The sequence below is a fragment of the Nelumbo nucifera genome, chromosome 5, assembly GCF_055504915.1.
Source record: "Nelumbo nucifera cultivar China Antique chromosome 5, China Antique-T2T, whole genome shotgun sequence".
NCBI classification, from domain to species: Eukaryota; Viridiplantae; Streptophyta; class Magnoliopsida; order Proteales; family Nelumbonaceae; genus Nelumbo; species Nelumbo nucifera.
In genome coordinates, this window is record NC_142653.1 from 8283394 (window position 1) to 8298417 (window position 15024).

Genomic DNA, 15024 nt, shown 5'->3' on the forward strand with positions numbered 1-15024 from the left:
GGTGGTGGTCCTGATAGAGTGATAGTAGTGGTCCAGTAGGTGGAACTTGGAAGCTAGGTTTTAGCTTTATCGTGACATGGTGTAGAGATCTCGACCTGCTAGTCACACAAAACGCTAGGCACTTCACAGTTCTGTGCCATACTGCCATTTCTACTCAACAAATGAATATCATGAATTTTTTGCAAATTATCTTCCTGAAAATTTTCTATAGATATGGCTAGAGGTGTAAACCGGGCCGTGCTGTCCGTGGCCCATCACGAATTTGAACTGGTCTGGCATGACGGTCCGTGGGCCGTGTTGGGCCTAGGATTTTAGGTCCATGGGCCATGCTGCCCGCGGCCTGTGGGCCGGCACAACCCACATATATATATTATATATAATTATATAAATTATACATATATAATAATATATAATATATAATATATTAATAAAATAAATATTTTTTTAATGTTATTATATTAATTTATTTAATTATTGCATATATAAGCAATTTTATACACAAAATTCATATAAAATTAAAATTTTAAGTTTTTTGTCAATTTTTTTTTTAAATAAATAACTTTGGCCTAATGCACGGCCCGACCTGGCCCAAGGTTTGGCCCATGGGCCAGCCCGACCCATATCACGGCACGGCTCAGGTCGACCCTCGAATTTTTCATCGAGGAAGGTGGCATGGCTCGTAATGGTCTGCAGACCAGAACAGCTCAGCCCGCAAAAAATATAGACCGCCCACGGGAGCATGACCCACTTTACACCTCTAGATATGGCGCAAAACTATTATTTGGACCAAATGAGATGTTTACGGTTACAGGTGACCGAGGGAAACGGTGTCTAAGTTGTATTTGTTGTGGTGGGCGTATGTATCGTATTGGTAAGACTGTTAGAAGTAGGTAAGAGGAGTAGTGCTGCTGGGGCCACCGTATCCTTTGGACAGCTTCCACGAACAAGATTTACAGGCACGGTCGCTACCCGGTGACACTGAGAAACAGATAAAAAGAAAAAAGAAAAAAGAAAAAGAAAAAGGAAAACGAAGGAAAAAAAGAATTGAGAAAGAAAGACGGCATTAACCTACTTAAAACCTTTTCTTTTTTAATTTTATACCTCTTTGGCTCTTCTTCTATTTCTTTTATCTATCTATCCATCTATCCATCTCTTCTTAATCGAAGAAGAGCAGCAAAAAGACGGGAGAGTAATAATAAACGGAGAGTGGGGGAGAGGGATCCGATCCGTACGATGGGATCACCCGTCTCCCAGAGGGTCGAGATTGCCAGGTTCTGCACCTCTCGGAACTGGTCTAAGGCCATTCGCGTTCTCGATTCTCTCCTTTCTCAATCTTGTACCATCCAAGACCTTTGGTAATCCTCTGCCTTCTTTTCCGTCTCCATTCTGCCTCTTTTCTCACTGATATATTATAATAATGATTTCGTCTTTCTGGTCTCTACTGATGCTGAAATCTTGGATTGACTGAATTATGACTGCAAATGTTGGTTTCAGCAATCGAGCCTTCTGTTATAGTCAACTTGAGCTGCACAAGCACGTGATCAAGGACTGCGACAAAGCACTTCAGCTCGATCCCACACTTCTGCAGGCATTTATCCTCAAAGGTCTGTTTGATCCAATCAACCCACCCTTCCTCTTTGTTTCCACTAGTTCTCGGCATCTCGCTTCTATATTCCGCTTCAGATAATTGAGTTTCACGGTTTTGTTTGATGAAATGACTTAAGGCAATCGCGTCAACCTGGTTTTCTGAATCCCTGGTTTTTTGCATGAATAGTTCTGTGGAATCGAGTCATAGCTTTGGGCAGTGGCAGTTTGGTCTAATTGTTTGAGCTTATTATCGGATTCTTACATCTGTTTGTTTTGAATTTGGATAAGTAACGTTACTGCGTTGAGACCATAGGGCATGCGGATCACATTCTGGTTGAACTTCCTGAAGTCCTCAATGTTGAATCATGTTTATCTAATTGCCACAGAGCTTTCTATGTAACAGTACTGTCCTCAATACTTAGAAGAGTATTTATCTCAAATCCACTGAAATTTTAATATTGAACTCATACCACTGTTACTATGCGATGGTTCTTTTGTTTAAATTTCTTGTTAATAACCCACATTCCTCGTAGTACCATTTATGAGTGAACGACAACTTATTGGTATTAAACATTGATGCATAATTTGGCTTGTAATCTCTTCTTCACCTGCATTGGTTAGGTTTCTTTTTGAAATCTTCTTTTGTAGTTTTCTGTTTACAATTAGGTCATTTTTTTTTCTTTTTTTTTTTCCTGCTCTAAGCCAATTGAGTCATACACAATCAGGTGTTTAGGACAGAGCAGACATATGTTGATGAATGCAGATAAACCTATACCTTTCCTATTGTAGTTTAAGGCATTGCCACTTTGGATGATAGGTCCTGCCTGTTTGCCAGTTGATGCCTGGGTAGTAGTTTAGAGTTTAGACTACTTTTCATGTTAAATTAAAACGATTGTTTTTTTTTTATATATATTTTTTTATATATGAAACCCTTGTTCAGTTGCATCCCTAGATTCATCAACTCTCCAGATGATATACTCGGGGAGGATGCTTTTTGTCTTTTTTTTTGCAGACCTGATAGTGACCATTTTGTATCATGGATTCTTTTTTTCCCCTTTGTAAGGAGTCTATGAGCTAAAAAATTCCTATACTTTTTACATTTTTTATTGGTTAGATCTTTACATTAATCAATGCATTACATTTAAAGTTGCTGATGAAAAAAAGACATTGATCCACTTTCTTACCATTTTTTTTTTGATCAATAACAGATTCATTAAATTCATTGAAATATCAAACTATTTACAGCAAGGAAGACAAAAACTCTTATCTTCCGAATACAACTTAAACCCTCTAAAGAAAGAAAAAGAGAAAAAGAAACAATTAAGTTACAGCTTAGCCCAAAACATTGCTTCCTTTTCTATCCCTTGTTTAGCTAAGCCATCAGCTAAGGAATTAGCTGATCTCTTAACCCAACTCATCATGATTTCCATCTCCCGTACCAGCCACCTGAATTTCCTCTTCTCATTTCTGTAGTTCCATAAACCGCAGTTGTCTTTAATCAGCCACCCTATCACCGCCTCTGAGTCTCCTTCAATTATGAGTTTCCTGACATTCATCTCCTTGGCTTTCTGAACTCCTTCCATAACTACCAAGATCTCAGCTCTAAGGGAATCCCCCACACCAATTGGGCCTGAGAACAGGGCAGAAATGACCCCGTTCTCATCCCTAAAAACACCTCCAATCCCTGATTGTCCCGGATTCCCCCTACAATTCCCATCAAAATTTAACTTTAAGAAGCCAGCAGGTGGGGGAGTCCAAGATACCCTTATTATTGGTTTGATCTGAGTGCAATTTGCAATCTCACCTCACTTTCTCAACATGTCTTCCATTGTGTAGTCTGTAAATAGCTATAGTGATTTCAGCCACTGTACTGCCCTTATGTGGATCACAACCCTCAATTCTTCAGCCCCTCTCTCATTTTCTGAGAAGATCCTAGTATTTCTTTCTTCCCATAATGTCCAACATACTGCAGCCCTCAAACCTCTCTACATAGTCCTTCCCCTTTTCATGTGCCTCCTGAAAAAGGAAAGGGAAAATAGGCTCTTCAAGTCTGATGGAGGGTTCCACCTATACCTAAAGAGAGAAAAAGCCCACTCCCAAATTGACTTAGCAAATTGGCAAGACACCAGTAAGTGAAAACCAGTCTCCCCATCCGCTTTGCAAAGAACACACCAATGAGGTGACAAACAAGTATTGGGTCTCTTCTTTTGGAGCAAATCCCCAATGTTGAATCTTTCCAAATAGGCTTCCCAACAAAAGCTACTAACCCTAGGAGGAATCGGTCTGCACCAAACCTCACTAACCGGGAAAGGGGAGGTTGCAGGATTGGTGGACTAGCAAAGGACTTTGAAGAAGGAAGCGCAAGAAAAATAGCCCGTGGGGGTAGGGGTCCAAATTCTAGAGTCCATCTTAGAAGGGTCCAAGAAAACATTATGAAGTTCAAAGAGGCTCGAAATACTATCAAGGTCTGAGTCCCTCACAACCCTCCTCAGACCTAGGTTCCACCCAAACCTCGAACTGGAAGAGGAAGGGGTGATGAAAGAAGAAACTGACTCATTTTTAAATTCAGAAAGATAATACAAAGAAGGAAACTATTCCTTAAGAGGAACATTCCCCACCCAAATTTGTTCCCAGAATTTTATGGAATTACCTGAATTCAAATCATACCTGACATGAGGGGAGAAGACTAGAAGCAAATCATGAATGGCTTTCCAAGGTGAAGTGCTTGTGGTCTTTGCTCTGATTCCAACATCCCATCCATCTTGTTCCAGCCCATGTATGCTTGCCACTATTCTAGCCCATAGCTTCTCCTGCTCCAGAGGGAACCTCCACAACCATTTCCCCAGAAGGGCCGAATTCCTCATCCCAATGTTCCCAAGCCCCAAACCCCCATAAATTTTACTTCTGGTCACCACCTTCTAGCTAACCCTGTGGTCCCTCTTCTCCTCTCCCTGGTCCCAAAGGAAATCTCTCATCAACCTCTCCAACCTACTACAAACCTTCCTTGGAATCTTAAACACTGAAAGAAAATAAATGGGTAAGTTTGCTAACGTGGTGACCAAAAGTGTAAAGAAAGCATTCAATCTTAAACACTTTCTTACCATTATTACCCAGAAAGCATTCAATCTGCATTAATTACATCATGGCATTCATAAACATTCTAGAAATGGAACTTGGACACTAGTTATTAATAAACAAAATCAATAATAAATGAAACTATATTTACGTGAAGATTTATTATGTCTATAAGTGTAAAGAAAGCATATAAACAAGTTAAGAAAATCATGACCTCCATTTCAATCCTCAAAGTCAGGAACCCCAATTACAAAGGTTATCAAGGCCAGCTGCAGAAATTGAGACATTGAAGAGATGGACAGTAATATAAAATTCAGTAGAACTGACGTGTTTGAGGGTTAGTTAAGTTATATTCATTGGAGACTTGTGTCAGCTATAGCCTATAGGTTATAACATTTGTTTTTTTGCTTTACTTGCGTCTTGGTTTATTTCTAGGGCCTAGATATTGCTAGGAAACAGAAATCATTCTAACGGAAGAAATAAGTTGGAGACAGAAATCAAGGGCCATTTGGCTCAAAGAGGGGGATAAGAATTCAACATATTTTCACATGTTTGCAAGTGTGAGAAAGATAAGAAAACTGATCACAGGAGTCAAAGTAGGAGATGAGTTGTTGGAAACTTGGGAGGGGATTCAGAGGAGGATAATGGAGTTTTACAAAAGTCTGTACAGGCTACAGGGGGAGAAGGTGGAGTTGGGTGTCCTTTAGGGGATTGGAACCAAAAAAATTAAGTGATTTTTCTGCAAACTGGTTGGAAAGGGAGATTGGGATTGAAGAAATTAGGGAAGCTTTTAATAAGATAAATGGGGACAAAGCACCAGGGCTGGATGGATTCGATTTCAATTTCATAAAGGTTGGGAGTTTTTTGGAGGAGGATTTTGCTCAGATGATAAAGGAGTTTTATGATTCAAAAATTTTGGAAAAGGCTCAATGCAACTTTCATTACTTTGATTCAAAAGAAGGATGGGGCAGTGGACAAAAAAGATTTCAGACCAATAAGTCTGATTAGCAGTCCTTACAAACTGTTGTCCAAGGTGTTATCTAGGAGGTTAAAGGGAGTAATTCATGAAGTAGTAGGAGAAACCCAAATGGCCTTCATGTTTGTGGAAGGCAGGCAAATCTTAGATGGGGTCTTGGTGGCCAATGAATGTATTGATTCCAGGTTAAGAAGTGATAGACTGGGGCTGGTTTGCAAAATTGACATCGTGAAAGCGTACAATCATGTGAAGTGGGGTTTTTTTGGAAGAAATGCAAAGATTAATGGGGTTTGGGGAGAAGTGGAGAAGATGGATGTTCGCATGTGTTTCATCTGTCTCCTTCTCCTTACTTATTAATCGAATTTCTTTGGAATTCTTCCATGCCTCTAGGGGTCTCTGACAAGGAGATCCAATAGCACTGTTGTTGTTTGTACTAGTAATGGAAGTATTGAAATTGCTCATGGTTAAGGCCTCACAACAGGGTTGGATTGAAGGTTTCAAAGTGGGGATGGAGGGTCCTAACATTTCACACCTCCAGTATGCTGATGACTCGCTATTTTTCTTGGATGCTTTAGTGGATCAGGTGCTGAATCTGTTAATCTATGAGAGAGAGAGAGAGAGAGAGAGAGAGTACAGGGAGAAAGCCAGGAGTTCAAATCTGTTAGAGTTGATCGGTATATTCGAAGCAACCCAGAAAGAAAGAATTTATATTAAGTAAGAGAATGGACAAGATTGTCCTTACAAAAGAAATAAAGGTACGATGCTGTACAAGACAAAACACTAATGTGCACGCCTACTAGATTACAATAAAGAAAAAGTAAAATTACAGAACTACCTTCCATCTTCTTTGCACTTCCCCTCAAACCGATGTTGGGGAACAAGCATTAGTTTGCCCATAAGAAAATTATGCTGGGCTTTGGTCATAGCTTTGGTGAAGAGATTTGCAAGCTGCAAACCCGAGGAGACATGTGGGAGAGAGATGTGACCTGCAAGGAGAAGGTCACGGATGAAGTGACAGTCCACCTCAATATGTTTAGTATGCTCATGAAATACCGGGTTGGATGCAATCTTGATAGCACTCATGTTGTCAGCAAACAAAGGGATGGTGGATGAGTGATCAATGTCCATATCATGAAGTAAAGCCTTGAACCAAACTATTTCACTGCATACAAAGGACATTGCTCTATATTTTACTTCAGTAGATGACTTGGAAAACGTTTGTTGTTTCTTGCATTTCCAAGAAATCAGAGTATCACCGAGAAATATACACCAGACAGTAGTAGAAGTATAGAACGATGAGTGTCAAGGCAACCTGCCCAATTAGCATCGGCATAAGCTCGAAGATGAGTAGAGGAAGAAGATGAGAAAAATAAGAAATGGGGCTGATGTGGAGCAGATAGAAACTGACTCACAAGCTGGACATCATAAGAAATATCTAGTCTAGTCATAGTTAGGTAGATAAGACTACCTACAAGTTATCAATATAAAGTAGCATCAGGAAGGAGCTCACCCTCATCCTTACTCAGCTTACGATTATTCTCTAGAGGTGTATCCACTTGTTTGGAATTAGTCAAGCGAGCTAGTGCAATTAAATCAGAGGCATATTTGTGTTGGTTGACAAAATAACCTTGAGGACATCACTGGATTTCAAGACCAAGAAAATAGGTGATCGGCCCAAGATATTCATTTTGAAGGAGTTGTTGAGAAGGAGCTTCAAGTTATTAATACCGTCCACATCATCTCCAGTGATAAGGATATCATCAACATATACCAAGAGGAGAGTCAACCCTTGTGCTTGCTTGAGGGTAAAAAGAAAGTAATCTGAAGCACTTTGCTAAAAACTAGCCTCCAACACCACTATACAGAAGTGGTCAAACTAGGCTCGTGGGGCTTGTTTAAGACCATATAATGATTTCTTCAGTTTACACACCAAAAGAGGATTGTCACAGTATCCAGGAGGTGGTTTCATATAGACTGTCTCTTGTAAATGCCCATGGAGGAAGGCATTCTTAACATCCATTCAATGAATTGTCCGTTGTCTAAGAGCAGTGATGGCCAAAAGTAAACGAACAATTGTCATTTTATCCACTGGAGCAAAAGTTTCTCATAGTCAATCCCATATTCTTGCTTGTAGCCTTGAGCAATCAAGCAAACCTTATATCTGTCTAGAGTACTGTTTGATTTTTCACTGAGTAAACCCATTGGCTATCAATGATGGAGGCATCTGGGGGAGGAGAGACAAGATCCTAGGTATCATTCTCCAATAAGGCTTGAACCTCTAAGTCCATGGCATCTTTCCAATGCTTAACTACTACAGCCTGGTTGTAAGACTTAGGAATGTTTGTGGAGGACAAAAACAACAGAAAAAGAGCTATGATCGGAAAAGAAGCCATAGCGGTCAGGTGGGCGAGAAATACGAGATGATCAACACAAAGGAACAGATGAAGGCAAATCAACAAGAAGAGAAGAGGAACTTACAGTAGTGATGGACGGAGAAGAATGGCCAGTCATTGGTGCTGGAGGTGGAGGAGGCATAGGCAATGAGTGAGCTAGATGTTTCCTGAAATAAACCTGAAGTTGTTGAGAGATAGGAGGAGGATCACCTGCAGAGCCAAAATGATGCAAAATAGAGAAGGATGGTGTAGGCAATTTACTAATATGTTCAAAGAAGGAAAGGTTCTAAAGAAAAATGACATTACGGGGTATGTGCAGTCTACAGACTTTGGGATAATAATAGAGAAATCCCTTGTGTTCCATACTATATCCCATGAATGCACACATAGATGATTGAGTTGTTAGCTTTGTGCATTCACAGGGAGGAAGATAGACAAAGCAGACACAACCAAAGACACGAAGCGTGGACAAATTTGGTGAATGATGAAACAAGGACTGATAGGGAGAGGAATTTCCAAGGACAGAAGTGGGAAGAATGTTAATGAGGTGTACAATAGTGTGAGCCGCCTCCACCAAGAAGGTAATGGGAACATGGGAGTCTTGTAACAAGGATTGCACCATACTAGCAATGTGACGATTATAGTGCTTAGATACCCCATTTTGTTGAGGTGTACCTGGACAAGATCTCTGGGACTGAATGCCATATTGTTTGAGATAGGTTTTAAACTCACCATATTCATCATCAAAGTACTCTCCCCTTGAATCTGACCTCAAGATGCTTATAGTATTTTTAAATTGGGTCATAACCATAGCATGAAAGCTCTTAAGTGTGGAAAAGACTTTTGATTTATTTCGAAGAAAGTAAACCCATGTGTATCTAGTGCAATCATCAATATACAACACAGAATATCTGTAACCCAAGTGTCAAATAACTGGAGACGACCAAACATCATTGTGAATAAGGTAAAAAGGTGTAGAAGCATGTTCAGTAGAAGATGGAAAAGGCAAAACATGACTTTTACTATAGCAGCAAGTTAAGCAAGATTTATCAACATTCTTAAATGAAGCAACAGTCATAGGCAAACAACCAGAAGAAAACAAATAGTCCAAGTTTTAGCATGAGTGTGGCCCAAATTTCTATGCCATAAGTGCCACACATTATTACAAGAAGTAGAAGAAACACTAGTAATAGACAACAAACAAGAGTTTGATGAAGCTTGCTTATTTTCAAATTCCAAGCAGACAGTCTCCCAAGCTTACACCCCTTCCCCTTCAGCTCCCGGTGTGTTGGTCCTGGATAAAACAACTATCACGAGTAAACAGAACATTATTGCCATCATCAACAAGTTGTCCAACGGAAATAAGACTAGTAGTCAACTTAGGCACAAAAAAGGTTTTGGAAAGATGTAAGGGTGTAGACTTAGAAGTGGAAAGAAATAAATCATCACACCCACATATAGGAAGAGAATCACCATTAGCAGTAATAATATGGTTAACAGAGGTATAGGGTTTAGAAGATTAACCAAAGGAAGCCCCAATCATGTGGTTCGAGGCCCAGAGTCAATAATACACGTGTGAAGGAGAAGAATACAAGCAAGCATACTTACTAGCCGGTCCAATAGCAGAAAAAATAGAGGAAATAGCCGAGGACATAAAGCTCATGAACCTTATCTTCAGTCAAGTTTCATTGTGAATCAGTTTTGTTAGCTAATGAGGAGGAAGCAGTATTAGTTAGAGTTGGTTCAGCTGAGGCTTGATAAGCCTTATGTTGTCCTTTCTTGGGGGGCCTAATTGGGCATTCCACTATAATGTGTCTTTGCTGTTTACAGTAGGTGCAGAAAATTTTCCTCTTGTAGTGGGATGCCACATGCCCAAATTCCTTGCATTCATAGCATTGAATCTTTGAAAAGTCCTTCTTCCCCTTCTGTTTGGTAGCCAGGAAGACGGTATCTATTCCATGTTCCTTCTTTTGATCAAGAGCAGTCTGAGTGAGAATACGGGTTTCCTCTCTTAATAACTCTCCAAATATTATGTCAAGATCAGGTGTAGGTTCTCTGCTGAGTATGCTAGATCGCAATGTTTCATAATCAGGTCTAAGGTGCATAAAAAAATGCATGGTCTTTCTCTTATTAAGGTGTTTCTTCATAGTTTTCACACAACAATCTGTAGAAAGATCCCCAAAGTGAGCCAGTTCATATTCAATCCAGAGGTTCACAAAGCCAACATAATATTCTTGAATTCGTTTCTCTCCTTGAACATACGAAAAAATATCAACTTCAATCTGATATTGCTTAGACATGTTTGATTGCTGATACACCTTGTCAAGGCATTCAAACATGTCATGGGAAGATTTGAGTCCCCCCATTGGAATACTAACATCCATTGTGATAGAACCAAGAATCCATGAAACAACCTGTGCATTCTTAATTTTCCATTGTTTCAGTCCTTTGATGTCACCAACATTGGGTATGGATGTGGAACCATCAATATAGCCCCACATACCCTTCCTTCAACAAAATATTGGATGTGAAACTTCCAAAGTGCATAGTTGCTTCCATCTAATTTGATTGAGATAATTTCACTCTTTTCAAAACCCATGTTGAGTAAAACACAAAACATAACTAGCTGAAGCAAGCAATATAAACTGAGAACCAATCCAAGAGAGTCAATAAATAAGAAAACAAACCTCTTACAGTCAAGAGAAAGTGTCCAAAGCACAGCAAGACTGAGATTTGAGAACACAGTCCAAAAAAGGAAAGATTGACTGCTGCTGCCTAGAAGAGATGTATAGAAACTTTCACTCTTCTTTTTTCTTTTCTTCTTTTCCTATATCAAAAATAAGGGTTCAGCCCCTATATTTTTAAAATTTTCTTTTCCTTCTTTTTCTTCTCATGAATATGTTGCTTTTCTATACTTCAGCATGAACTCTATACTTTTCTGATGAAACTTATGAATAATTATTAAGGAAATCTGGTTATGGTACCTAGGGAATTACCCTATGCTTTATACATAAAAAAAGGTGCCCCCCTGTCGCCTAGCCTCGCCTTGGCGCCTTGAAAACTATGCTTGGAATAGAGAACATTTTAGGAGGCTAGGGGAAACCAAGGAGAGGATATCAACTAAGATTGAGGAATTGGGTAAAAAAGAAGCCCAAAGAGAAATTTCAAGAGAGAAAAGAGAAGAGAGGTGGAAATTAAAGGTCAAAGTGGAAGAGATTTTGAGAAAAGAGGAAATTTCTTGGAAATAGAAATCTAGACGTAAGTGGCTTGCGGAGGGAGATGGTAATACATTTTTTTTTCACTCCTTAGCATATGGAAGAAGCATAAAAAACCTCATAACCAGCATAGAAGTGAATGGATAAGAAATAAGAAGGGAACAGGAAATCATTAAAGCTTTTCTGGACTATTTTAAGGGTATTTTTGCTAACATAGGAGGAATAAGATTAGAAATCCCAGACTTAGAGTGGGATAGAGTGGAAAGTGTTCAGTCTGTAGCCTTGGAGAACAATTTCAGTCTTGGGGAAATTAAAGAGGTTGTGTTTTCAATGGAGAGATCTAAGGCTCCAGGACTGGATTTTTTTATGGCATTTTATCAAGACTGTTGGGAGATATTAAAAGGAGACTTGTTGGAAGTCTTTAATGAATTTCACCAAAGAGGAGACATTTCCCCATGAGCGAATGCCACTTTTATGGCTTTGGTGTTGAAAAATAAGGAAGTTGAGATCCTAAAGGATTTTAGACCCATTAGTCTAGTGGGGAGTCTTTACAAAATCATAGAAAAGGTCCTCTTTGGAAGATTTCAAGAAGTCTTACCCTTGGTGATTTCCCAATTTCAGGGTGCTTTTGTTGAGGGACAACAAATTATTAATCAAATTTTGGTTGTAAATAAATGTGTGACAGAGAAGAAGATGCTAGGAAGAAAAGGCAACATATGCAAATTGGACTTAGAAAAGGCTTATGATTTATTGGATTGACCATTCCTCCTAGAGATTCTAGAGAAGATAGGTTTGGATGATTGATGGAGGATGTGGATCAAAGGAGGTATAAGCTCAGTGCACTATTTGATTATGATCAATGGTGTTGATAGAGATTTTTTCTCGGAAAAAAGAGGTTTGAGGCAAGGAGACCCACTATCACCTTGTTCACCTTGATTTTTGCAGTCCTAAGCAAAATGATTATTAAGGCTAATATGGATAACTCGATTAGAGGTTGGAGGGGGTTTGGGAGGAATGAGGTAGTAGTAACTCATTTACAATTTGCAGACGACATAATTTTATTCTTTGAGGAAGCCAATCAAGATAATTTGAGGAATTTGAAGGAGCTCATTAACACCTTTGATATTGTCCCTAATCTATAGGTGAAGATGGAAAAAAATTGGGTAGCAAGGATCTACTTGGGAGAGGAAGAAGTTCAAACAATGGCAAAGATTTTGGGTTGTGAGGTTAGAGATTGGCCATTAGAGTATTAGGACTGCTATTGGGAGGGAACCCGGGGGTTGAAAGCTTCTAGAAACTTTCAGTGGAGAGATTTGCCAAAAAGCTGGTCCTTTGGGCAAAGGATTTATGTCTCATTGGGAAGAAGAATAACCTTAATAATTTGTCAAAAAAACAAAGAATAACCTTAATTAAAGCCACAATGGCTAATCTACTCATCTATTTCCTATCTATCTTTCATATTCCGGTTAGAATGGCCAGGCAACTAGAGAAGTTTATGAGAGATTTTTTGTGGGAACAAGGGGAAGAAAGGAACACTTGGTGAAATGGGAATAGTTTAGCAAACCTAAGGAGCTGGATGGGCTAGGAATTGGACACCTGATTCATTGGAATGCAACTCTCTTAGGCAAATGGTTGTGGAGATTTCCCCTTGAAAGAGATAGATTGTAGCATACGATTATTGCAAGCACTCATGGTGTGCAAGACAATGACTAGGATGCAAAGGTAGCTCCTTTCTCCATTTTAGCATCTCCTTGGAAAGCAATACAAGAACTATACCCAAATTTCCTCATTTTTACTTGTTTTGATGTGGAAGTGGGAACAAGTTCTCTTTGGGAGGACCTCTAGTTGGGTGAGACTCCTCCTAAACTGCAGTTTCCTCTACTTTATACTCTTTCAAATTACAAACTTAAACCTATCTCAACTTTTGAGACCTTTTCCCAGGTGGGGTTAAATTGGGATTTTGGGTTTAGCTGTTTAGGGGGAAGCCTTAGAGATAATGAATGTCATTCCCTTGCTCAACTACTAGCTAAACTGGATTTAGCCTTTTTCGTTCAAAAAACATCAGCTTCTCCTGATTTTTTTTTATTATTTTTTTTAATTTTGTACTTGTGCTTTTTTCTTTAATACCCTTTTACAATCCAATACTTTGGGGGAGAACTTCCTAGTGAAAGAGATTTGGAGTAAGACTGTTGGGAAGTATTCCTTGGAAAGATAAATACCTGTGACATGCTCTAGAAAAGAAGGCCAAATAAATGCCTATCTCCTTATATGTGCTTCCTATGCAAAGCAAGTAGTGAAACTATCTCCCATTTACTAATCTCCTGCCTTTTTGTACTTTCTATTTGGGAATACTTTTGCTCTCTCTTTTTGTGCATGTGGGTCCCTCCTCCAGATGTGGTAAGTCTCTTTAGCTCAAGTTTTTTTGAGGCAGCCGAAGAAAAGAGGGAGAGCTATTTTGAGTTTTGTTTTCCTCTTGGGGAGGGTTAAGAGAGTTTACCTTTCCCTCTAGCTTGCTTTGTACTTTATCTTTAATTCTTTAATAAGAGGTTCTGTTATTGATAGAAAAAAGTGGGAGTGTTATGTAGAAGACGGTTAGAGCAGCAATGGTGTGGACTATATGGGAAGAAAGGAATGGGAGAATTTTCAATGAAATTAGTAGATCCAAGGAGAAATTAATATACACTATAAAGATCAAAGTGGCATGTTTGGTAAAGACAATGGAAAATTTCCTAGCTTTCTCGGTGAATGATATAATAAGAATGTGGGCTGAAGTGACACAATCATCTAAGGAAAAAGACAGGTTGGTTATGGAATGGAAATCTCTGCTAAGCAATATGTTAAAGCTGAAATTTGATGGGAGTTCTATGGCAATCCAGGGCCGGCGGGTATAGGGGGGTGTTCAGAGATTTCTGAGGAAGGGTGGTGGCTACACACTCAGGACCTATTGGAGTGGGAGACTCTTTGAAAGCTGAATTGATGGCCTTACTACAAGGCCTAAGATTAGCAAAGCAATCTGGCTTCCGCTGCTTGGAAGTAGTGGGGGACTCAAAGCTGATCATCACTTGGGAAAAGGCATTTGCCAAGTCCCTTGGATCTACAGGCATGTCTTCAGGGAAATAGAATGTCTCTCGAAATAGTTGAACACCTACATTTGGGTTAGAAGAAACTGCAAATGGGATAGCGGACCCATTAGCAAAACAATGGGTTAATAGACATCAGCTGTTTTGGGATTTGGTGTGAATCTTTTATTATCCTGGGTTGTTGGAATATCTCAATCTGATGTACTAAACTTCTTTCATATATTCAATAAAATATTCTTTACTGATAGAAAAATTAGGTTGTAGTTCTATTCATATCCCACCAACTATCCTTGGGCTGTCCTTTAACTAAATTATTAGATCCATTTAAATCGCATCCACTATTTTCGTTACACTTCCCAAAACAAATCTAAGATCATTCATGCTGAATACTGTAAATTGGTTTGATTTCACTGAAACTTGTGACAATGGTTTTGATATAAAATGTAAATTGTTTTTTTACCAAATAAAAACCCAACATCTGGGCATTTGGGCCTTGCATTTGGTATGATAGGCCAAAGTACTCATCAGGTTGACGGCATATGTCTCATTTGGTATGATAGGCCAAAGTACTCATCTGGGCATTTCCTATTCAACTTCTCGATATGCTTAATTATTTCTACAATCGGGCATATGTCTCATTATCTTGCATGTTTCTATCCTACCTAGTTCCCATTTCCCAGTAAAAACTCCAAAAAGTA

The 15024-nt window shown here is 39.1% G+C and overlaps 1 protein-coding gene across 2 annotated transcripts in view; it reads left to right on the plus strand.

The window, feature by feature from the left end:
* The first annotated feature begins 1108 nt into the window (after positions 1–1108).
* Positions 1109–15024, plus strand: part of SRFR1 (Tetratricopeptide repeat (TPR)-like superfamily protein) — a 71228-nt gene continuing 57312 nt past the window's right edge. For both annotated transcript variants that reach the window (XM_010273456.3, XM_088887186.1), the window contains exons 1-2: positions 1109–1355; positions 1495–1604. In XM_010273456.3, coding sequence (XP_010271758.1) covers positions 1234–1355; positions 1495–1604 — 232 coding nt within the window. In that variant the 5' untranslated portion in view covers positions 1109–1233. The remainder of the gene's footprint in view (positions 1356–1494; positions 1605–15024) is intronic.